Genomic DNA, 25008 nt, shown 5'->3' with positions numbered 1-25008 from the left:
TTCCATTGTCACGCCGCTTGCATTTGCTTGGAATGAAAAGGGGCGCGTATGTGGACCTTGTCGCGTAATTCCGACCCACTTTAATATCATTCTTCCTCGTAGCCTTGGGTACCGATAAACGCACCGCGCACCATGTATCGCGTCCCCTGGAAGATCGCAACTTCGAAATTTCTTCTTTGACTGTAGGCATACTGAACGAACGCGAACGACGTTAGCTAATAAGATAGTTAGGAGCTGGAAATAATATCACTGTTACGACTTTTCGATAACATCATTTTCACAGGAAACCTTAAAGCAATAGAAGCAATGGCCGAAGCGCTACTTCTGCAAATTGTGATTACATTTTCCTCGAATGTTTATCTGCCACGAAAATCCATGTTTCACGTTTCACGTGTGTGCATGTATAATATGTAAATCATAGGAGATTATCACCGAGCCCCTAGTGTCAGCAAATTACATTTCATTTCCAGGATACAATTAGCAGTCATATTCCGATCAAATATTCATGTTGCGTGAACAGTCGTCAGACGACGATCGCTTCAACGATGATTCTCTGGTGGTGGAACGGTTTCACAGGGTATAACAACAGAAGATCGCCAGCCGATTGTACAGCTAAAACAAACAATGAAAAATGTTCGTGTAAACGTGTGCTCTATCCGTATTTGTCTATGAGATTTAGCGAATGTTAAAATAAGCGGAGCAAACTTGTTAAAAACGTGGAGACGCCAGGGTTGCGAGCTTTTCAACCAACTCGGCAAACGCCAGAAATCATTCCCCTGTCGACGAGCGAACGGATGATTCGTCGTCTTCGGTTCGTTCATTTGTCAAGCAACAGGTAGAGCGAAGAAGATTCTCTCGAATCAACAGGAGGACTATGGTGCGTGAATTCTGGCAGTAAGACGTTTGACGAAGGCAGACAGAACATTTTCCGGTGTGTTTCAGGCCGCGAAGTATGTTCCACGTGTTTTGCTACATCCTGTACATGCACTCGGGTTTGTTTGCTACGATTATATTTGCCGAATAATTGTAGCTGTTTTCAAAGTGAAAAGATGGTTATCATAGAAGAGCGATTGGAGAAAAAAAAAAAAGCAAAAGTGGGATGAAACAAGGTGTCGGCCGAATCACACATACGAATTATATTTATGTTCTGTTCCCATATACGAGTGGCATACATTGTTACAGTCGTGTTTATTCGCTAGACACAGTAGTTTTAAATAATGAACTTAATCGCGAAGGCCGTTATTGTACATGCTTGTACACGTTTCGACAAGATTTTTCATCGATCGACATTTATTATTTATTAATAATAGTCCGGTCGTATCATAGACCGTTATCTGTGCTCGTGTCCTTATCGCTAAAGGCCTCTGTACACGTTGAGCCACGTTGCGGCGCATGCATCGACACTTAGGTCTCGTGATTACACGTTACGATGCATGTAGTTTGATATCGGCGAATCACCATCAAACGGCAACTTTTATCGACGCTTCTCGTCTTGGTTGGCGAACAAAGTCCCGTAGACACGCGGCTTTCAACGTGCAGAGGGCGCCATCGATACCAAACATAATTTTTACATTGCATATAAATAGGAGACTCTCGTCCAGTGAATACACGCTTATCCGAACAAACCGCAATTAGTTCCTTTTCCGTCAGTAACTAACGCTATCCGAAGTTTCAAGCCCATCAATTATTATCAAAATTTCCTTGAAAATTTCACGATGTTAACTAGTACGACGATCAATTTGTCCTCTCGACATCTCGCAGACAATGCGGTGTACATTCGCAGGGCTTCGCAAAAACGTTCAGAGATTTTCCAAGCACCTAAAAAAATAAAACGGAGCTGATAATTGAGTCTATTACTGATATCCGAAGATATCCAAACATTCGCGTAAAAATCGTTCGCTGGTGTCTTCGTCGGATTAACCTCGAAGAACGTATCTAGTGAAGATTTCTATGCGCGTTGAAACATGTTGCGGTGCATCGGCATCGGAAGCAACTTATACCAGTGCAACAATCGCAATCCCGTGTTAGTTGGTAAGGTAGATCGTATTTGGAATGGAAATTTCAACGCATAGGGGGCAGCATCGACGTTGAATGTAATTTACGGTACACCCTCGTCGTTGCATTTCGTTCGTCGATCGTTGGGCGAAGTTGATGCGATCGAAAAGCAGAATCACGCGATTGATCATCTTCTTGCCCATTTTCTGCTTTTCTTAAATTTTCTATTTTCTACAACCGACATACCTCCTATCGGAATATGATCAAACATTTTCAGACACGTGTTTCAACGTTGGTACATTGAGAGGAGTCGGTAATGCGAATTTTACGCGGACTCTAAGCATCGCAACGTGTTTCAACGTCTACAGCGACCTTAAGAAGATACATTTCGAATAATTATTGGATTAAATTACGTATAAATTACGTAAATTCAACTTTCCTCCCACCGGTACAATTAAAGTGTAAAACATTATTACAAGCGTCGAGTTGGAATTAATTTTCTATTACTTACACGTTATATTTATCCCTTAGATTAATTACCAGTTACATACACGAATACTGTCAGGAGCTCGATGCTGTTCACTTGTGTGCCTCGCCTTATTTAGTAACAATATACATACATACATAAGTTTATCGTATTTAAATTGTAGCAAAAATTCGATATACGTGAAACAATATCGTTACTCATGGCGTTAAAATTTTACGTCTTACGCGATAAAATAGCATAACGCTAAAAAACAGTTTCTTTACAGGAGATCGTTCGTCAGTCGTTTCTTGTTACGTGCTAAACATTCTGCCGCGTATACGGTGCTGGGCAAAATTTCATTTACCTATTAAATAACAAATAAGAAATTGAAATAACGTTTTAATTGCGAATAAGAACGAAATTTCTTATTTAAATAAGATACTTCTTATTTAAATAATTCAATAATGCCCAACACTGCACGCAGTACATACATATATTTACAATTCGGTAATTCAAAGACACATTATTCTCAGTATCATCTGTACAAGCCCTTATATCGACATAGCTAAGAATTATGTATTTTGTACACAATTAACTTACTGTACATTGTTTTCGACAGAAATTTCAATAGTATTAAACGATTGAAGTTTTTCCATAATTACTATTCGTCATTAATTTAATTATCGATTACTCGCAACTAAGAAAAGCGAAGTTCAAGCATTAAAATAAATAATTTGCATCGGAGTTGTGCGAAATTACAATTGAATTGCTTCGAGAATTATAATTGCAAAATAATTCAATTACACTCATGATCGAAGTAATTTGTGATTACAAATCGAACTAAATGAAAAGGTTTCCGTTACGTAATTACTATACATTAAGTAATTAAATTACACTGTAATTTAATTAGGACAACTGCGATATACACTGTTCTCCACAATATTAACAGCGCGGAGGATTATCCTTGAATCCTGGAAATATTCTCAGAAGAAAAGACCTATTTTTAGTTTTCTATCTTGACCAGCAGTATATGTCTTAGATCCGTTAATGACTTTATCGATATTTTCACAAATTAGATGCAATGGAACATGTTGTATTTATGCGAGTCTGTTGATGATCTTGTTTCACATTAGCAGTTTTGTGGTACGAGATTAAACAGCATTGCTGTAAACGAATATTAATATAACGTAAATTGTTTTCAATTGAAAATTCTAAGAAAACGATTTCAGATGGAGGTAATTCTGTTTGTATCGCTATAGTATTTCATGGATGTATTCAAAGCACATCTAGAGTTAATTACGGTGCAAGACAATTTCGTTGCCACAATTAAATTACTAAGCGTTATAAATAATCTTTAGGCATGTAACAAATCACACGCATTTGTAGAAATACGAGAATTTCAGAAAATACGTAACATGATTTCTGATGATAAATAAAAATACATCTCTGCGCGTGTGTTTGTCAATAGGCCAATGTTTGTATAACGAATATTTGTACAAAACTGCGTATCTTGTATCGAACTTTCAATTCCTAAATGTATAATATGTGATATTTACGCGTACCACGATGCAAGAAAAGGAAATGAAACAGACCGAGAATTTGCAAGATATCTCCAGTGGTAACAGAACCCGACAAATTTATACAAAGGATCATACTCGTTTCTGTGAACCATATTCGCAATTCACAAGGTGCCCATGGGGGCGTACACACGTACAAACACGCTGACCTATCGGTATACAACATTCACGACGTCACGACATGAAAGATTTATCCCGTGAGACAGACAGCAAGTGTTTCCCATCGTGCGATTCTCCAACTATACGCACACGTACACGACGTGCTCTGGTAGAAAGAGATTAAGGTGCGACGAGATCTATCTCGACATTTTCATGTTTTTCTTTATAGGACAGAACTACACGCGCAACGAGACAACCTCGATTTTCTAGAACAATTATTGACTTCGCAATTCACAATTAGTCATTAACCGAGAACGAAAGAGCGGACGATTATTTAATGTCGGACTGCGGATTTTTGTGCATTTATTTTGACGCGTATATCCAAAAGTATGTTAAATATCCAAAGCAAGATATTTACTCTAATGTTCAGTAGAGACGAAACAAAGGCTCGTTTCTTTAGCTCCATTCATAAAGATGTAAAAATGCACGAAAGTTCGCAGTCTATTACATTAATACAAGTTAAGAAACATCTTTAGGAAATGAGAAAACCGACCATTTTCCTCGACAGGAGGAAGAGGCGTCTTCGTTCGCTCTCCTGTTCCCGGAAAGCCGTGAAACAGCTGAAGACAGACTTTATCCTACTTTGTCGCAAGTACAGCGTGAAAAGATCGCAACACGATTTATGAAGTACAGCGAACATGTCACAAAAAGAAGATCCTGGCAAAGCGCGTACTCGTTTGTCCCACTGACTATTCTCACAGTGGTCGCTCTAAGAACCTCGGAGAGTGCAACTTGAGAACGCACTTGCAATAAAAAAAAAAAAAAAAATTCGTTCATCCGCCACTGTAAAGCGTGTAATTCTAAACGCGTTTGGAAAAACCATTTTCTCGCGGTGCTCTCTTTTTTCCAGAGCGCGTCGCCTACTTTTATTAACGACGCGTCGCAAGAGCTGCTGAATTGTCTGCGACGTTGTTGCTTCAATAATATCAAACTTGCTAACTAATCGTGGCTATTTCAATGCATATTGTGAATATGTCTCTGTTCGTTACTAACAACACGAGCTGCGACGCTCGTTTCCAATAGCGTGCTCTCCACACTCGCGTTAAATCACATGCCTACAGTAGCGCACGTGTGCAGCTGGCTTTCAAGGAGCAACCACACCGGCGTATTCGCCAACGTAACGACGAGATAAACGATGCGTGAAGTTCGAGGCCGAGCGTGACATCGAGTGACGGCCCGATGCTGCGTGTTTCAGCAACTCGTTTCTCGTGCAACTTCAAACAACCAGTTCTTTTGTTGCTGCTGCGTTTCCCGTCAATGGCACGTCCCGTCGATGTTGCGACCGAGGTATTCATAGAACGAAACCAGGGGCTGTGTCAACCCTGTTGTTTCGAGGTGCCTGGCGAATTCGGATCTTGCCCACCACTGCTCGATTGACCTGCAACTAATTCGTGACGGTCAGACGATTAGTCTCTTAACCGGCTAAGACGAAATATATATCTCGTCGTGTCAAGTACGTCCTGTTCAGTACGACGACACAGGGACAACGTTAGCACGTGATACGAGCGATGTCAACGAACGATCCAAATTGTTGGGCGACACTCAAGATTTGCAAAGATCTCCGTAGAAACCTACGAAATAGAACTAGTTGAGAAAGAGACTGTACAATCGTGGAAACGCTGTAGCAAACGATCTATACAGCCGATCTGTCTTGAGGAGATTGGACACAGGAAACACGTCGAATTATTAATCGTATTATTAATTACACGATCGATTGAGAACGATGTAAGAAACGGTACAGACTGCCGGGGAAATATCTATGTGTTACCAGACCAAAATTAGAATTGCCGAGTGTCTCCGAGGCAAATTGCAATTTTCAGAAAGGGCGATTCAGAAAGGTAGCGCGTGAGAAAGGATATGAAGTTTAATTTCTAGTCATTTTATGACGTGGAACACATTTTGCTAGTTACAGTTAGAATTACAGAACTATCCATAGCCATTACGTAACTAATTAGAATTACATAGGATTATGAATTCCATTTATTCCATAAATAAAATTAGAGGTTCGATGAGGAACGATGCTGATTAAAAATAGAGCATGTTCGCGTTCCACCGTAGTGAAACAAGAAATATCGTCATTCTTCTTACGTCCATTATTTCTGATTAAAGTGTAACTTTACATTATGTCAAGAGTAATAAAGGCTCATGCATAGTAAGCGAGCGAAGGCCAGAGCATCTGAATATTAAGAAAATGGCAGAATCGGCCTTGATTCAACGATAATACAAGCGAGTACCGGCGTACTACGGTGCTCGTTTCGAACAAAGATCCATAAAACGAATAAGAACTGAAACAATATAAAAAGATTATATACTTTCTCCAAGTGTCGCGTTGTTATCGAGAAATAAATTCGAACAGCCCTTTTTCCGATATACGCTTTATGACGCGGCTGTGGCGTTTAGTTTGGAGTCCCTGGGCGATTGCACAGATTGAACAGACACTTTGCACGTAGAAAGGTCGCATCGGTTCTTGCCACATACAGCCGTGTCATAAATTAAGGATTCCGAAGGGTCTCGACTGGCCTCGAGCACTGGCGTCAAGCGCTGGCGTCAAGTACCGGCGTCTCAATTCTTCAGACTTCAGACAAGGAATTTTCTCACGGTCACCGGAGAGGCCACCTTCGATGATTCCTCGAATCACCTCGCATCCGCTCTAGAAAAGGCAAATCTCTACGAGAGAGACGCGAGATGTCTGAGATGCACCGATTGGGTGTTGTTTTTTTAGAGAAGCGGGGCAATCAGCAACCTTGAAGACCTTTGATCAAGAGGATGACTCCCGGAGGAGGTGGCTGAGGCAAGGAAGACAATTTTAGAGTTACAAGTTTGGAGAGTGCTAATTTTCAAACGACCAGATTTTTGGGTCCCTCTGGACGTGGCTTCTTACGTACGTAATAAATTAAAAGTAGAAACGATAAGAATGAAAAAACGAAAGAAAGGAACGATATTAAATGCGGTGTCTGCGAGCGTTCGGATGCTTCCATAAGCTTACGTTTAAGTATATTTGTCGTATGGCTAACCTGTCTCCATGGAAAGCTCTTCGAATCGATCCGGCAGATCCAACATCGCAGGTTCAGCGTGGCGGCCCAAAATCTCCGTCAGGGCATTCCTCCTTCCGGCTCTCCCGGTCGAAAGGAACTCTTTCGCCCTGTCGTCGCCCTCGTAGGAGCCTGGGCTGCGCGCACCACGCATGTAAGTTCCCGAACCATTTCCTGTTGCCCCAGGATCCTTCGTGTCCGGTACATTGCCGATCTCCGCGGGACTGATTGATCCCGATCGTCCCGGCGTTAGCATCTTTTTCAACGCTGCAGCAGACAGATCGAATTAGTTTAATCTATTCCTCCGGACACTTTGATAACGTTGCAAGACAAACCCTTCCAAATAACTAACTGCAACGCGTACGATTTAATTGAGATTGCTTCGTCGTTTCCTACTTCGCGCACAATGTTATTAGTATCGTGTGTATAGAATTTTAGTACTGTTATTTGTATACGATTTTGTTATTGTTATCTGTGTACAATGTTATTGTTGTTATTTGCATGCAATGTTATTATTTGCTAGCTGTGCACAATGTTATTGTTGTTGTATGTACACAATCCTATTATTGTTGTGTGTACAATGTTATTATTTTGCTGGGTGTACAGAAGGTTATCATTGTTATTTGTATATAATTTGGTTACTATTATCTGCATACGATGTTAGTATTCTGCTATGTGTACGCAAGGTTATCATTCTTATTTGTAAATAATCTGGTTACTATTATCTGCATACGATGTTATTATTGCGCTATGTGTACGCAATCCTATTATTGTTATGTGTACACATTACTATTATTGTTGTGTATACAATGTTATTATCCTGCTACGTGTACGCAAGGTTATCATTGTCATTTGTAAATAATCTGGTTACTATTATCTGCACACAATGTTATCATTTTGCTATGTGTACACAGTCCCATTATTGTTATGTGTACACATTACTATTATTGTTGTGTATACAATGTTATTATCCTGCTACGTGTACGCAAGGTTATCATTGTCATTTGTAAATAATCTGGTTACTATTATCTGCACACAATGTTATCATTTTGCTATGTGTACACAGTCCCATTATTGTTATGTGTACACATTACTATTATTGTTGTGTATACAATGTTATTATCCTGCTACGTGTACGCAAGGTTATCATTGTCATTTGTAAATAATCTGGTTACTATTATCTGCACACAATGTTATCATTTTGCTATGTGTACACAGTCCCATTATTGTTATGTGTACACATTACTATTATTGTTGTGTATACAATGTTATTATCCTGCTACGTGTACGCAAGGTTATCATTGTCATTTGTAAATAATCTGGTTACTATTATCTGCACACAATGTTATTATTTTGCTATGTGTACACAATCCCATTATTGTTATATGTACACATTACTATTATTGTGTATACAATGTTATTATCCTGCTACGTGTACACAATGTTATCATTGTTATTTGTATACAATCTTGTTGTTATTATTTTCATGCAATGTTATTATTTTGCTATGTGTACACAATTCTAATATTGTTGTGTACACAATGTTATTATTTCGCTATGTGTATACAATGTTATCATTGTTATTTGTATACAATCTTGTTGTTATTATTCTCATGCAATGTTATTATTTTGCTATGTGTACACAATCCTATTATTGTTGTGTACACAATGTTATTATTTCGCTATGTGTACACAATGTTATCATCGTTATTTGTATACAATCTTGTTATTATTATTTTCATGCAATGTTATTATTTTGCTATGTGTACACAATCTTATTATTGTTGTGTACACAATGATATCATTGTTATTTGTATACAATCTTGTTATTATTATTTTCATGCAATGTTATTATTTTGCTATGTGTACACAATTCTATTATTGTTGTGTACACAATGTTATTATTTCGCTATGTGTATACAATGTTATCATTGTTATTTGTATACAATCTTGTTATTATTATTTTCATGCAATGTTATTATTTTGCTATGTGTACACAATCTTATTATTGTTGTGTACACAATGTTATCATCGTTATTTGTATACAATCTTGTTATTATTATTTTCATACAATGTTATTATTTTGCTATGTGTACACAACTCTATTATTGTTGTGTACACAATGTTATTATTTCGCTATGTGTATACAATGTTATCATTGTTATTTGTATACAATCCTGTTGTTATTATTTTCATACAATGTTATTATTTTGCTATGTGTACACAATCCTATTATTGTTGTGTACACAATGTTATTATTTCGCTATGTGTACACAATGTTATCATTGTTATTTGTATACAATCTTGTTGCTATTATCTGCGTACAGTGTTATTACTGTTATGAGTACACAATGTTATTTTTCTTATTTGTATACAATCTTGCTACTGTTATCTGTATACAATCTTGTTATCGTTATCAATCAATCGTCGTCATCATCAATTGACACGATAGCACGTGATACGGTAATCGGATATCCATTGCGTTTCATTAGATGCAAAGTGCAACCTGTTTGGCCTAGAGGTTTCTGAAAGAACTGTGTCACCGATGCGAAGAATATTTCATTTCAAACGGAGCACGTTTGCCCGTACAATTACGGGATAAAATAACGCGTCGTTCAAATCTGTGTACGAAATACCATCGGTTGTTTTAAAACTTTGGTTCGACGCACCGGGAGGATTATTTTTGTAATTTAAAATCATAGAAGGCAATTGCAAGTGGAGAAATTCATGCTTGTCAAATTTCCATAAACTTGAACTTTTACTAGATATCGTAAAATAAGTTATTGATAATCAATAGAATATTATCTACGAAAAATACAAATGCATTATAAAAATATACTTTACCAGGTTCGATTTAGAGAAGAAAAAGTCAGGGACAGAGGAGAATGGACGTTATACCTTTTATCATCGATGCTTTGCTGCTTTTTATAAACACTATTCGTAAGTTCGATTGTGAAAATTAATTTCTCGATAATGTAAACGATTTATGGTACAACAAGTGATTACGATACTTCGATATAAGACACTAAGTTCATAGACACAGAAAAAACAACTGAAGCCGAACAACTTTAGCCGAAACAGCGTCAGGTGATAAATTTATCTTAGTATGCGATAAGATTATCTTAATATGACATAATTCGTATCCCCTAACTTTGACGCGAACAGCGTACTTTTTAAAACCATCTCGCGTTGCAGCTTTAACACACACGTTTATATCATTTACTTTTATTACGATAGGACGTGACAATCCAGCAAAACAAATAAAAATAGAAGATACGTTTTGTTTGGCAACGTTCCACGTATTTCGTATTAAATAAATAATAAAATACTCCAAAATCATGAAAGCATTACTCGAATAAACCAAACAACGTTGTGGTTTTATAAAAAATGAAATAATAATAAATTCTATATTAATAATACTCGAATTAAGCGTCGTGCTCGCGTAAATATAAAATTTTAATTACCTATCGTTTTTATACGTTCCGATTATTCGTTATATTTCGCGAATATATGCCCGATATTAATTGAAAGTTATCTGCCGCTCTAAAATATTTATACAACGCGAAAAGTGTAAAACATGCCATTTCGTATCACTCACGACGCTATGTTATAATTAACGACGCAATATGATAATTAACTCTGCTGTCCTCCTTGCTCTTCCCCTACACCTTTGTGTCTCTTCCGATATTTACTCCTATTTCTTGACTATTTTATTCACAGAATTCGTGGAACACTCAAAAGCTGGACAAATGCTATCGAACAGTAAAGCCAAATAAAATTGAAAGAAAAAAAAAGCTAAGTTCAAACAAAGTTGACCAATATCTATCGAAATATAATATTCATGTAGGCTCGAGGAAAACAGCAGAGTTAAACGATACTACGCATAGCCGCCGATAAGACGAGGTTAACTTTAATTCTCACCTAAGGTTATTAGAAATTCCAAATTTCGCGCGATAAAAGTTGCCAAGGATACGTCGACGTTGCAATTTAAAAACGCACGCGTTTCCCGTTATATCGACAGTCGATAAGGCAGTTATCAAATAATAGAATAACAGAAACGCGAATCACGCTAAAACGAAATTTTAAGGTGTCACGAACGTCGGATAGCGTTAATCAAGCGATCAAATAAACCAAGTATAGCGCAAGATCTAAGCGAAGAAGAACTATGGCAAAACCAGGATACAATGTGATGAGAATGTGATGTCAGTTATTAGCAATAAATGTGAGAATAGGACTCGGACAGATAGTGCGAATGAACGCTATATCAAAGACAGATCGTTATTTACATAGCTACTCACATACTTTTCTAATATTATTACTTTCTTACTTACATGTTACAATATTAAGTATAAATTATTATTAGTACGTAAACTTCTAGCGGATTAGTAGGCGAAAGCCTGACAGAAGGATAACGATAACAATAATAAAAGCAAAATAACGAAACAAAATTATAAAGTCAGCTGAAATCACGTTCGGTCAATTTTCAAATATCGCGCTAAAAAGCCCGAAGAAAGTAATCTTTCCTCCTTCTTTTTAACGATAAGTATAAAAGATTATCCTTGCGCCGTGATAAAACAAAAAGTACCGAGATTAATTTAAACGTTAGTACTTGCGTTAGTGTAAATTAAGATTAAATAAAAATTGAACACGTACGTTTGGAACAAAAAAATACCTTTTTCACGTAAGAGACGTTTTCTCCGGCGCCCTTTGTACGTCGATTGGCCGAAAACGGCAAGGCAATTTCTCCCTGCCACCGACACATTGCACTGCTTCACCTGATCAAGTATCGTTTGGAATTATAAGCTACTGTTTGGGCCGACGAGATACCTTAAAATTCAAATTGAATATAAAATATAAAATGGAAGAAATAAATAAAGGAACAAGACGTGCAACCGTTTCAAATTACCCATAGCGTTTCGCCCGAATAAAATTTCGTAACGACACGCCAACTGTCCGAACAATTTCCGAAATGTTGAAATCCTATCTAAAGAATTTTCGAAACGTTGAAATTGTACGTGAAAAATTCCCAAGACGCTGAAAAATCCTGTCTGAAAAATTGCCAAAATTCCGTATGAAATATAGTTAGCAATTTATAAGTTTCGAACGTAACTTTCAGATTTTCAATATGAACCTTCGCTTCTACAACGATATGTACCAATTTCAGGAACTTTTCATGGAGATGGACAATTTTTCGCGTGGGATAGCGTTCAATCAGTGCTATTCAAATCCTTTCAGAGATATTTTCACTCTAGGGGAGCAACTGTACGATCGACGAGTCAGCTATGTAAATGCTAGAAATGTAAAATTATACTATATAGGATGCTCTGATATCATAATTTCAACTCCAAAGTAACGCAGGGTGGAAACGAGATCTTTATGAGATAAAATTGAACGATTACGTATGCATATATGTGTGCACTGGAAGTTTTCTATGAAATAATTATTAGCCTAAATTGGAACTATGGCTCGGAGTTGTTCTGTGCATTGGTAATTTTTAAAAAAAACGAACGAGCCTCGAGCGTTCGACGAATTATTTGCCAGTCTGGAGGTTTCTGCTTGAATTGGCGCATTTGGAGCTAGTTAGCGTGACGCATTCTTTAAGAAGAATATTTCGTTAAAATTTTTCTCTTACAAACTCTCATGTATATTCATACAGGATATTGGAGAATGGTGATAAATATTTTGCAAACGTGAAATTTCCCAAGCAGGAAAACAGCGTTCGCGTTAAAGCGGAATATTACAAACTGACGAAGAAGAAGAAGCGAAATCCGTTAATTTCTAGGTGTTTGAAACATGACTTGAATTATAATTTTTGTACGTCGTGTACACGCTTCGAAGCTTCCTCTACGAGCTTCGACAAAGTAAACTGTGATCGTGCTTTCAACGACAAGGAAATTTAAATTAATATGGAGCAAAGAAAAATGTAATTAAAATTCTATGCGTACACTGTCGTTCTGGCACTGTCATTTTTTCAAAAGTAATCCCTTAAAATAAAATTTAACGAGGCGAACTCTGCTCAGACCTACCAATGAACAAGAAGCACGCAAGAAAGAATTTTGGGAAATTGAAAATATAGTAAGAGCTGCATTTGAAATACGATCTCGTTGTTGTTGCTTAAACCTGCGTTAATTGCACAAACAACGCCCATTGTATCACTGTGGTACTCAAAACTCTAGTACTCTAAAGTGTACAACTCTAAAACCTCTATTTCCGGCACTAACAATAAGACGTCAGTACCCTCGTGTCTCGATCTTGTATTTTCCATGGAAATTTCTTCCAAGAAAAGGAACGTTTTTAAACGGTGTCTTACGAACAAGGAAAATCAAAAATTCATCTAAGAACCACAGATACGCAGTTGCGAATATTATCGAGACACTAAAATGGCTGTGGCTTTGAAACGAGATCACACAAGGCTCTATTTCTGAAGTGGATTCCACATATTACAATACACGCTGTATGGTTTGCAAATGTATGAAAATCTATCGTATCGTTAACCATTAGTGTTAGGAAGAAATCGTTTGTTATATTACCCATTAAATTTCCTTCGTTTTTTCTTTCTTTTTATTTTTAATTATTTTCTTCGTTCTTATCAGCTCGTAGATATGGTCCAATTATCCAGCACATTTGATTATCCGGCACAGCCTCGATCCTGACTATGCCGGATAATGGGAATTCTACCGTACCAATATCGACAGAAATTGCTTCATAGACGCAAACGGAGGAAAAATCTTTATTATAGTAAATGTTCGATACGATTTGCTTGCGCTGTAATGCGACACTCGCATTGTCCTACATCTTCGAATATTCCTCTTCGTCTATCGAGTAATCTCGATCGATATTAGTAATCCCGGGCTAACTTGGATACTTCGCAACCAATCTCGTTGTTTACGTTCAACGAAGAAAATCACTCGCGACATCCAATGTTCGTGAATGATAAAAATCGATTTTACGCCAAAAGCATCGACCGCAGGGATCAAGTCGCTTGGACGCGTCTGCTCCTCTTGGTACGTGAACTGTAAACTCTTCTAGTCGCGTACCCTGTTTTTTAACAACCTGTTACATCGCTTTGCTTATATATTTACGATTTCTTGAAAGAAAAAAGCTATAGTCGAAAAATTGAAAAGTTACGCGCTCCTTGTCTACACGAATGTCGTAGATCTTTTCTTCTCCTTGCTTTTTTCTTTTTCTTGAACCGAGAGTTTGCGGTCGCGTCAACATCTTGGATTATTTAGCGACTACTTACCGGTCACTTTACTTTGATACTTGATACTTCAGTAACTTGAAACGTGGTTGAGTTTATCGTTTAAATACGCTTCCTGAGATGTGTACATTGTTGATGAACGAGATTACGATGGTACTCCATTTATCTCAACGAAATTGTATTTACTAATGAAATTTCAATTGCTAATGGAGTTTCCAAACGTTCTACGGCTACAACACACGCGATACACGCGTAAAAGATTCCTATGGTAGTATCCTATTCTATTTTTTTTTTTTTTTTTATTAAAATTACAATCAATTCTCGCGTTGAGAATCCTATTCTATGCTCTTTGTATCGTTGTAGGTTACGTTATCTGCTACCAATACGGCAATTGTTATCGAGCAAGAAGGAATATAAAATAGAGCATAGTTTCGATGAAAGATTTTCAGCAGAATTTCAATTTACAGGTAGCTGTTGCGATCCAAGGTTTTAAATAAAAAAAGAAGAATTTGACCTTTTACAAATATAATTTTGCCGAGCCACTGTACACGTTATTGCACCCGAACCGGCTGGCAGCGGAAACGATCAACACAACCATAGAAAGAAGACTAAAAAGGAAACACTCGGCAGACCTCACGAAGGATATATCTTAACAAACACGAAGATGGTACTCCATTGGGGGTAGCCACCCACGTGATAATCAAACAGATAAGAAATTCTACCAAATGTCCAAATTGGACAAATTGTGAATGTTAAATTTTAAATAAAAAAAAAAGAAAAAAAAAGAAAACTGTACACGTTCGATTTTATACGTGTATCGCCCTTCGTGTATCTTTAACCATAGGTCACAGAATTTTCAAGTGTCTCGGATACAATGCATTCCACGGGAAGTCTAAATTAATTATGAATAATTCAAGAGACCAAGATCATCATTTTCTAATGTTTATCGTGCAAACTAAATTATTCGATAAATTAGCATGGTACAATGTTAATATTTCCCAGATAATATATTCTCCTATAGTGACGCTAATAACCTTGTAGTTGATGCGACGTTAAACCTCGTCTGGACTGCGAACTCACGTGCAAAGAGCGCGTCAAAAGAGTAATAGAAAATACGTATAAAAATGGGAAAAAAAAGACAGATATATCGCTTGACAAAGAGGAAGGCAGTACTCCGTGTAGACAATAAATCACCAATGTACAAAACGATGATTGAACCCATACACAGACTTATGGAATAGTCCCATTGGTAACAGCAGCAAAGAACCGTGTGGGTAAATTTTAATCGTACACCGCGACCTCAAGATACCCACAGTCAAAGAGGAAATATGGCAAAATATAGCGACAGATATAGCAAAAGAGTCAACAAATACCGAAACCCCCTAATCACTGGGCTACTCGATACGACGGACCAGATTCGCAGGCTGAAGAGGCACTACCCACTGGACCTAAACGCTAGATACAATTAGTTATCTAAATTAAGTAATATTCACTTATTTATAACACTTACTTATATATTATACTTATCTGTAATAAGTATTAACTTATTATAAATAATCAGCCGTGTCACTGCGCCACGCCAGAAAAATTACTGAAAATTCCCAACGCGAGAATTGATTGTAATTTTAATAAATAAATAAAAAAAAAAAATTCCAATCGCTGCAATCAATTCTACTGACAACAGTTTGTTAACGGTTCGTGATACATCAGAGACGGAGATCTACGGAAATATCCAGAAATACCAACTATTCAAGAGGAAAGCGACGAAACATAAGAAAAGCGCGTTGCACAACACCCTAATCAACTAGTCCTGCGGACGCACAAGGATGGGATTAAACGAGGCTTAAAAAGGAAACACCCTGCTGATCTTCTATAGAATTCTCACGGGATATTGTAAGACCACGTCCTACAGGGGATAATCATCCACATAATAATTTATAGCTAGAAGAATTTACCGAATGTCTGAATGGCAAGACAAATTGCAGGGAGAAATAGCTAAAATAAAATGAAAAACGTGAAAGTCCAATTGAAAAGGAAGCATCGCGAGAAACGAAACTACAACAGTCGGGACACGGAATAAAAGTTTATCTGAAACGATATTTTGCAGTAGAGGCGGAAGATAATATAAAAGCTCTTTCAAAAGCAGTCGTTCGAATAAAAAAAAAAAAAAAAATAAAATGTACACGTCCGATCTCCTGCGCGCTATTATATTATCTTCCCTGAATAAACGAAGGAATGTAAAGAGGAATAAAAGGCAATGACAGAATGAAAAGAGCGGATCCACGCGCGAAACTTCTACGCTGCAGTTGCGCACGAAAAAATCCAGTTTTCCACGTCACACAGAATTCGAGTAGTCGAATGGAGCGTATAAAGGGTGTCCGGCGTGACGCGACTCGGTATTTTTCAGCCATCTGCGGCCATGCAACGAAGAATATTTCGAACCATACTTCAACGGTGAACTGTAATTCTCTCTGTCCCTGAAATGCAAGTAATTCTGAAATATATCCACGGGTGAAATATTATTTCCACCATTGTGAACCTGACATTAAGCAAACCTAAAAATACCTGTAACACGTTTTTTTGAATTTTTCGTAAAATCCTGTACCCTCTCACGGAAAAACGACGCATGGTCCTATATTTACGTTCCCTAAACAGCCCTCGGTTTCGCTATGAAAATCAAGTATTTTTGGAATATTTTATCGTCGTTCGCGGTACACTCCGGTTCGATACATTCTTTTAGTATCGGGGAAAAGGGCCTAAGAAACATCGGGTTAACCATGGACAATGCCGCGAGAGCCGAGGCGCTGTCGGGTCTACCAATGTGTCCTCGGTCTTTTTCCAAGTGCACAGTTTCGTAGAAAAGACCTACCTGACCCTGGCTACGGAACGCGTGTGCGGTGGGCCTAGCAAAAGACAAAGGAGATGCTACAAGAGAAGCGGAGTAGTCGGTCCTGTTGTTATTGAGTATCGCTTATTAAACTAAACTTAACATCTGAATATAACATCGTTACTTGTCCTTACTCTAAGAATCCATACGTTACTACATTCTTTTATTACATGGCAGAAAAATACGAGTCTCGTTACGCGAGACACCCTATACACAAGTATATCGAAATAGTCCCGAGAAATATGATCGCGTCACCTGCAGTTCGAATATTTGAATGGGATACGCAGGTCTAGTCGCGAAAAAATTAAACAACAAATTGCTAGCATTCGTAGAAAATATACCGTACAGGGTGTCGAAAATATTTTCTATTAGTAGACTATTTTTGTATACTTGTTCTTCGGTGAATGCTAGATGTGCGTCGCGAATTCTCAACATTAATTTCTAATGCATGTTAACTCTAGTCTTTCTCTTTTAAGTTCCATTCGAGTAGAAATTCAATGGCGTAATATCTAACGATCTTGGGTCAGGTTAGTACCAAGGATAACGCTCGTTTAATCATTAAAATTACCCTGTTGAATCATACTAGCATACGTTCGTAAGTTTAGTTCCTTTCTTAGCCTAAGTATAATTCTACAGGATATAATAAATTGCCGAGTGCGGAAAATTGTCTCCCAAATAGACGCATTCTAAAATACACATTTTAAACTCTTTAAAAAGTAATTATATTTTTTTGATCATAATGATTCGACTCTCAAGAAATTCAAGACTAAATAATCCATCATGTCATTTCGTATTTTTATTGTAATTTTTAAATTACAATTAAATATTCAATAAAGTATTTACAATAAAGTCTTTTTTAACTTCTACTCGTAGAATATGTTAGTTTCACTTCGCAGAAGATACCCAGGACATCCTATGTAGCGTGATTCTAATAACCGAGCCAATTAACTTCTATTAAATTAAACTAAATTGAATCAACTAAATGAAATTAAAAATTGAAATGAAGAAAAGGTCGTAGAGAAAAATTTTGCGTTGTTTTACGAGCTTCGTCGCCATGAGACACAATTTTGTCACAACAACAAGTTACTCTGCTTCTTTCTATCTTTCCAATGAAATTTTTCTACTCTTTCTGCGTAAATGCATTTCTCCTATTACGCTACGAATTTCATTCCTTCGGGAACTTCTAATAAGTATTCAAACCTTTTACTCGCGTTCCAAGTACTTTTAAGAAAATTGATGATATTTTCCATTATAACGTCTAAGTTTTCAACGCTCGTGTTTAACACGTTAAAATGAAACCATCGCATGAGTATCGTGTTTCCTTGCAGTTCGTTATAACTCTCATGTTATTACATAGTGTTGACGTTATTTCGTATTTGAACATTCGCGTAATTCACTTAGTAACCATATAGTAACAGCTAAACTATATGATGGAAAATAGTAAGAAACGTATGAACGACGCTGAGATACAGTGGTGAAACGATTGAGAATTTGCCATAAATTTTTTAAAACGTGAAATATATGATAAATTTTAAAAACACAATAATACGATTAGTACATACGTAATGCAAATTTCATATAAATAGCTTGCAATTGTATTTATGATACACCATGCAAATACAGCTTGAAAAATATCGGATGTCATCGCATTGTAATTACACAAATGAATAAAAACGAATAAAATCTACGCTACCACTACATCTTACGATTTTTAAGGAATACAAATATTCTTAAAATGTTCAAAGAATATTGCCTGAAGAAAGGAACTAGGATCAAATAATTATTCCGAACAGGATAAATTTTGGATAAATTAAATTCCATTAAAATTCATAAATCGTGCATTTTGTTAATAAATTTACAAGGCGCAAAGATGCTAATATATAATAATTTAAGCTATTCTACAACTGCGTTAATCGAACTAATACTTTTTCCATGAACATCGTGTCAAAACGGCTTGTAATTATTTGATACTGGCAAACAGTACATCGACTGACGCATCACTTATTAACGAATCTACTGCCTTATTCATACAGTAACCCTGAAAAGACAGTGATCGATTCGTACGTATCCCCGAACACAGTTACGACAAAATATGTATATCTTACGTCAGCACCACGTGCTTCCACGTAAAAGTCTGCGATACCACAGGATACTCGGCAAATTTCGTAATACCAAACGTTGATTACCGAACCGACAAAACTGCCACATTCTAACGAGATTTATTCGAGAGCTGACCCCCCAGTGAACCTGAGCTGTCGCGTAACTGCAACTTCTGGCACGAACGAAATACGCAAGAAGCAAGTAACAGGCAATAACCGAAGGGAATGGCAATAAGGAGACGGATAAAGACGAAGCGATCGAGTGAGACGGTGGAGAGCAACAGCGTGTGCAAGTGCAAACCGTGGAAAACAATGGTCGAAAGCATGTCACTGGAAGAATGAAAGTGCTCGAGGAGGACATCGAATGCGAAAGAGCGATGAGACGTGACGCAGCGACACATCAGACACATGACGTAGCGATTCACGGACTCACCATCGAGATGTTGATAACGTTGCTCTTCCGTGTGCGTAGCTCGGTGTCGCTGGCCACTGGGTTAACTACACACGCGTCTGCAGTCGAAGCTTCACTGTCGGCGTGGGTGCTATACAGCGTGCACGCCGGTTGTAAACCAGCCGCCTGGCGAATCGATACTGCGCGAATCAAAGCATACAGCAGTTCCACGAGGGGACCGTATAATATGACGTACGATGCACGATGCACGGGACTACGAGAGGACTACGACTGACAGAGAACAATGTGCAAGATGTCGATCCGGCAAGTCTACCAAATGATTTTTGGCCTGTGCACACTGTTACTGTTACGCACACGAGATGCCGTTACGCGTGATCGGAACGAGCCGTACGACTTGGCAGCAATTAGCAAGTTAGCACTTGCCGGCCAATCGTAGCAGTGCAGACGTACGAGAGAAAAAGATCGATTACCACGACGAAGACGATGTCATAACTTCTCAACCGTCTGATTTCGGTTTGTCCATGAAACGAATGGGTCATGGCTTACGGCGCTCACGAAGCCGATTTTCTTTGTATTCTATCTACGTGTTGTACGCTTCGATGACCACGCGACCGCTGCCGAACCTCGCCGACTTTTGCCGAACGAGCAACTGAATTTTGGTGCCCCGTACAGGCTTTTCCAATTTTCCGATTAATGAAATATTTACAGTTGTCATTGCTCGCTCACGTGTTCTAGGTTCTAGGAATATCGTATATGTCTTTTGGAAACTAGAGATTCCAGTTCTGTTCCAGTTTCTCTTATTTTACAGTGACAAATATCAAGGTATGAAACTCGATCGATGGTACGAATTTTAAAGGTAAATTCACGTCATTGAAATACTTGGATTTATTACTGGAAGAAGTAATTGTTACGTTACGGTATTAACGAGGGCGAGAAATTATATATTTCTATGCAATTCTGTAGTTTCTCTCGTAGAAATAACCACGTCTAAAAAATATTCATTTTGATCTGTTTCAAGCAGACTTCCTGCTCAGTCGGACAAATAAAGAATATGAACTTATGTTGGAACATAGTGCCATCTACCAGAGTCAATAACAGCTGCGAGTTTTTGAAAAACTGCCGCTTTGGAATTCGCAATACGTGATCAAAATTGCACATACAACAATTATTTAGAAATGTTTAATATGTATTAGAAGGAACATTCTATAATTCAAAGATATGTAGTTAACAAAAAGTTTACAGAGGATTCTGGTATTAGTATATTAGTAACAAATGTAATATTGCTATTGAATCTCATTGAAGTGGAATTAACATAATGTATATTTTGTAGAAGGTTAAAGCGACGAGCATGGATGAAAAATCGATGCATCGAAGTGCTTTTACTGCCAAATATTGCCAGTCAAATATTGACCGATTGAAGCAGAATAGACACGAACACAATACTTCAATGTTCAATATAGAAGCGAAAAACTAATTTTATCCTTTGAGGAAATATTTACTATACGTCATATTTTCATTATATGTATACATATATATTATACTGGGTACAATATTCACGACGTATATAAACTATATATCACATATATATATTCATATAATATTTGAATTAGGAATTCCATCAACAAATTTACGTTTACATTGTTGTTCGCAAAAATTATTACAATCTAGATAACACTCGTAACCACTACGAGATGTTTTGCTGGAAACAAGCTACGTTCCATTTAAAACGCTTTATCGAACGATGTATACTCCAAGCGATATCTGCGCGGATCGATTAAAACGAGACACCCTGTATGTATACGTAAATGTATCTATTAAATTACTTAACACATTGTGATATTGCACAACATTTTGGTACAGCTGTAATAAACGACTAATCAAATATTCAATATGCATCTTGTTGCACGCGATAGAATTCTAACGCAATCTGTATCTATATTTCTAGCTGACAAGAGGAAATCATTTCTGCAATCGAGGTCGATGAGTTTAACACTTATAAACTTAGACCTCTATACCTACTGTTGGAAGATGTCATTTACTTTTCCCCGATCAGAGAAGAAGCATTATTACAGATTCTATATGGAGAGCAGCCAAAAACAGGGACCCATAAATATCCAGAGAATCTGTCAGTTAATCTTAAACTATATTCGAATAAGCGAAATATCATATCGAAAGTCTGATTGTTCGTTCTATTATCCTGGAAATCCCATTATCCGAGTATTTTTGTCGAATTAGGGAAGCTCTCGCCGTAGCGATTCTTATTACCGTATTACTCGACTAAAACTATTTAATACGTGTATTTATTTATCCATAAGGAATACGTGTTCTCTGCAAAGAAGTCGCGGGCGAGCGACTGACGCGTTTTTGGCACGTTGCGGATTTCAATTTTCAGAGATAATAGAAGATCGTCGAAACGGGATCCATGGTAAACGAAAGGATAGGAACCACCGTTCTGTCGTATTGGAATTTGGCTATTTCTAAAGATCGTATCCTAGAATATCGTCGATACGATTCCAATGTTCTCCAATAATGAGAAACGCGTCGAATAAATTATTCGTTTAACGGATCGAAACTTTCTTTAAACTTTTCTTGCGCCGCCTTTTGGAAGATTTGGCGCATTACTAATAAACGTCACGTACTGTGTGTAACTGTATAAATTACAGGTTGGACAATGCGGAACAGAAGGGGTCATGCCGTTAACGAACGATTACGTAAGCGACGCTTTCGTCAGAATTTTCCACCTTTGAACGAGTGCGTGTGACAGCTTATAAATTTTATATCATTTTTTTAAGGAGGACGGGACAAGCACACAAGAGATACTATTATCGCTAAATTATTGCAAATACCAATTTCGTTATGAGGTGGGTGCTACGTCATGTAAATTCTGGTCTCGAGTTCGTTTTTCCATTATCCAGACTTTTAGCATAATTTAATATTACATTAATGTGTATCGTTCGAAGAATACTCCACTGTTACTTTTCTGAGACGTAACACTTCTTGGAACGCGCATCTTGAATCACTTCGCTTAACAAATCCTTTGTCAATTTCTAATCATAACAGTCGACCGAGGTTTCTCGTTAAAAGCTTGCACGATATTAGAATAGTAAATGCCTTGCGAGTCTCGTGCATAGACCATTTCAGATTACGAATACCATTTCGGAATTAAAGATTACGAATATTAAAAAATCGTTATTGATAAGCGTAGTTTGTCGCTTTAACGAGGAGGAATCAAAGATATAGCAAGGATAGAAGCAGCAGACTACCTGACCTTAAATATATCGCTATCGCTGAGAAGAATTATTGCACAGGAAAGATTAGCTGGCAAAGAACGACGATAGCACATGGACTGAAATATAAAATAGAAGAGAACCTGCCGTGTCAACAATGCAACACCGGGGAAATAGAAAATAGAAAACACATATATCAAGCGACTGCACGATGTACGCAGAAGGCCACTGAGACTATATACAGACACGCATCGAGGAATAAAGAATGGCCAGAGATAGGAAGAACAGCAACCGAAAGACAAATATGACAAGTGCAAGACCTTGTGAAGCGAGACGCCAAGTTGAGGGCTTCCTGCATGAACAGCGGACAGACCAGAGAAGAACTAGCAGGAACGAAATAGATTTAGATCGCCTAGATCAGCGGTAAATCAGCAGAATTAACAGCGATCCGGCAACAGGCGTTCAAGATTGCTTGCAACGTACCAAACAAAATCTGCGTCATTCTCGTCGGTAGCAAACTGAATTACCAAACGGAAAATTAAAATCAACCGGACAAACTCAAACCGTATGAGTTTCTCCTTAAGGCATGTAACTTGAGAAGACAATGACCAGCTGATCTCGAACGAGCTATAGAAGGAGGAGGCTCGACGGAGGAGGACTTGTAACGACGTATAATAGATCTGAGGCACTAAACCACTAAATCAGCCTACAGAATCTTCACCACTTCGACCCTGATTGATGCAAAGGGAAGAAAAGAAACCGATGGCAAGGATGTTATCACATCCATCAACAACGTGTACCAGTTCTGACGACATCGTGCTTGATGTATTGAAAATAAATCGCCGTGTAATTAAATTTTCCTCGAACGTGTCCTTTTACAATCTCCGTACGATACGATACAGTATTTTGTTTCAATGGCACAGCACGATGGCTTTCTCAAGATATTAATCAGATCATTAAAATATCAAGTGAAAATTCGAGAGCTTCGACGGAGACAGGGGAATTTCTTTCGAGACACGTGTCAACAGTTCGATTCGTCTGGGCTTTCGTTTCGTCGAATTTGGCATGTGGCCAGCATGCAGGAACTCGAATGGCATCAACTGTATTAGGTTCAATAACTTGCACGTGGCATTTATGTTCACGATGATGCAGTCAGCTTTAATTAAAATAAGTAACGTGCTCCGCGTAACATTATAGCGTAGAGAAGGCCGGTCGCGCCGCGTGAATCGACAATGAATTATTGTCACTTTTCTTTGGCCAGCAATCGCTGATCCATTGACACATAAAGAGCATCGCAGTATCGCCGATTTTCATCAGTCCCGGCAGAGAATTTTGTATGCGTCGTTCGTGTTGCTTCAAATAATTCGGCGCAAGTTAATGCACCCGGAATTAACCACCACCTGTCGTACGAATTATTATTTGTGGACGATCCTGCTCGTGCATGTCGTCTCATTCCTTCCCAATTTGTATGGACGATTAAGAAAAGAGCAACGTGCTTCGCTTTCTGTCAATAATACAAGAAATATCTGGTCTATGCTTGCGTTATAACGCGAACGGTATATTTTCAATAGCTTTTATTTGTTAGTCCTCCGTTCTTAAATCGTTTCAACGAATATTATATTGGATCGTTTAAATATCGAGTTGGAATATGCAAATGAACAATGTTGCACATTCTCACGCCAAGAATTATCATATACCTCGAGTGAAACGGTAAATATTAAGAGAAATCATTGTTACGATCAGTTAGTTATCTAATTATTACTCATTCCAATTATAGTCGGGTTTTCATATCGTGAGACACAGTTAGAATACGTACGCTAGAGTTTTATCCTTTAATATAACAATCGGCCTGCTACACTAGTAGCAATTACTTGCTAATTAGTTATTTTAAGACAATTGAAACATAACCGAGTTCATCGTTTAAACTAGATTACTGACACGTATGTGTATCGT

General features: G+C 37.7%; 1 protein-coding gene and 1 long non-coding RNA gene across 2 annotated transcripts; one reads left to right on the top strand and one right to left on the bottom strand.

Annotated features, from left to right (window-relative positions):
* Positions 1 to 1121: 1121 nt before the first annotated feature.
* LOC117239106 lies at positions 1122 to 20099 on the bottom strand. The gene is made up of 4 exons (XM_033504417.1): positions 19850 to 20099; positions 11902 to 12004; positions 7212 to 7496; positions 1122 to 5581 (listed from the first exon to the last, which is right to left on the bottom strand). The coding sequence occupies exons 1-4, from the start codon at positions 19850 to 19852 to the stop codon at positions 5514 to 5516; spliced, it is 459 nt and encodes a 152-aa protein (XP_033360308.1). The 5' UTR covers positions 19853 to 20099; the 3' UTR covers positions 1122 to 5513.
* A 166-nt stretch (positions 20100 to 20265) lies between these two features.
* LOC117239107 lies at positions 20266 to 20960 on the top strand. The gene is made up of 2 exons (XR_004494352.1): positions 20266 to 20650; positions 20850 to 20960. It is a non-coding gene; the product is annotated as an uncharacterized LOC117239107 (long non-coding RNA).
* The last annotated feature ends 4048 nt before the right edge of the window (positions 20961 to 25008 follow it).

The sequence above is a fragment of the Bombus vosnesenskii genome, unplaced genomic scaffold (assembly GCF_011952255.1).
Source record: "Bombus vosnesenskii isolate JDL3184/JDL3185 unplaced genomic scaffold, Bvos_JDL3184-5_v1.1 scf7180000013883, whole genome shotgun sequence".
NCBI classification, from domain to species: Eukaryota; Metazoa; Arthropoda; class Insecta; order Hymenoptera; family Apidae; genus Bombus; species Bombus vosnesenskii.
This window is presented reverse-complemented; position numbering and strand designations above follow the sequence as displayed.

What these genes read in the sequence shown, in the direction of transcription:
- LOC117239106 (XM_033504417.1), bottom strand. An exon ending in ACGTCTCTTACGTGAAAAAG is followed by an intron (nt 7,497 to 11,901) that starts GTATTTTTTTGT and finishes TGTCTGCTGCAG; the next exon opens with CGTTGAAAAAGATGCTAACG. An exon ending in AGAGCTTTCCATGGAGACAG is followed by an intron (nt 5,582 to 7,211) that starts GTTAGCCATACG and finishes GTCACGAATTAG; the next exon opens with TTGCAGGTCAATCGAGCAGT.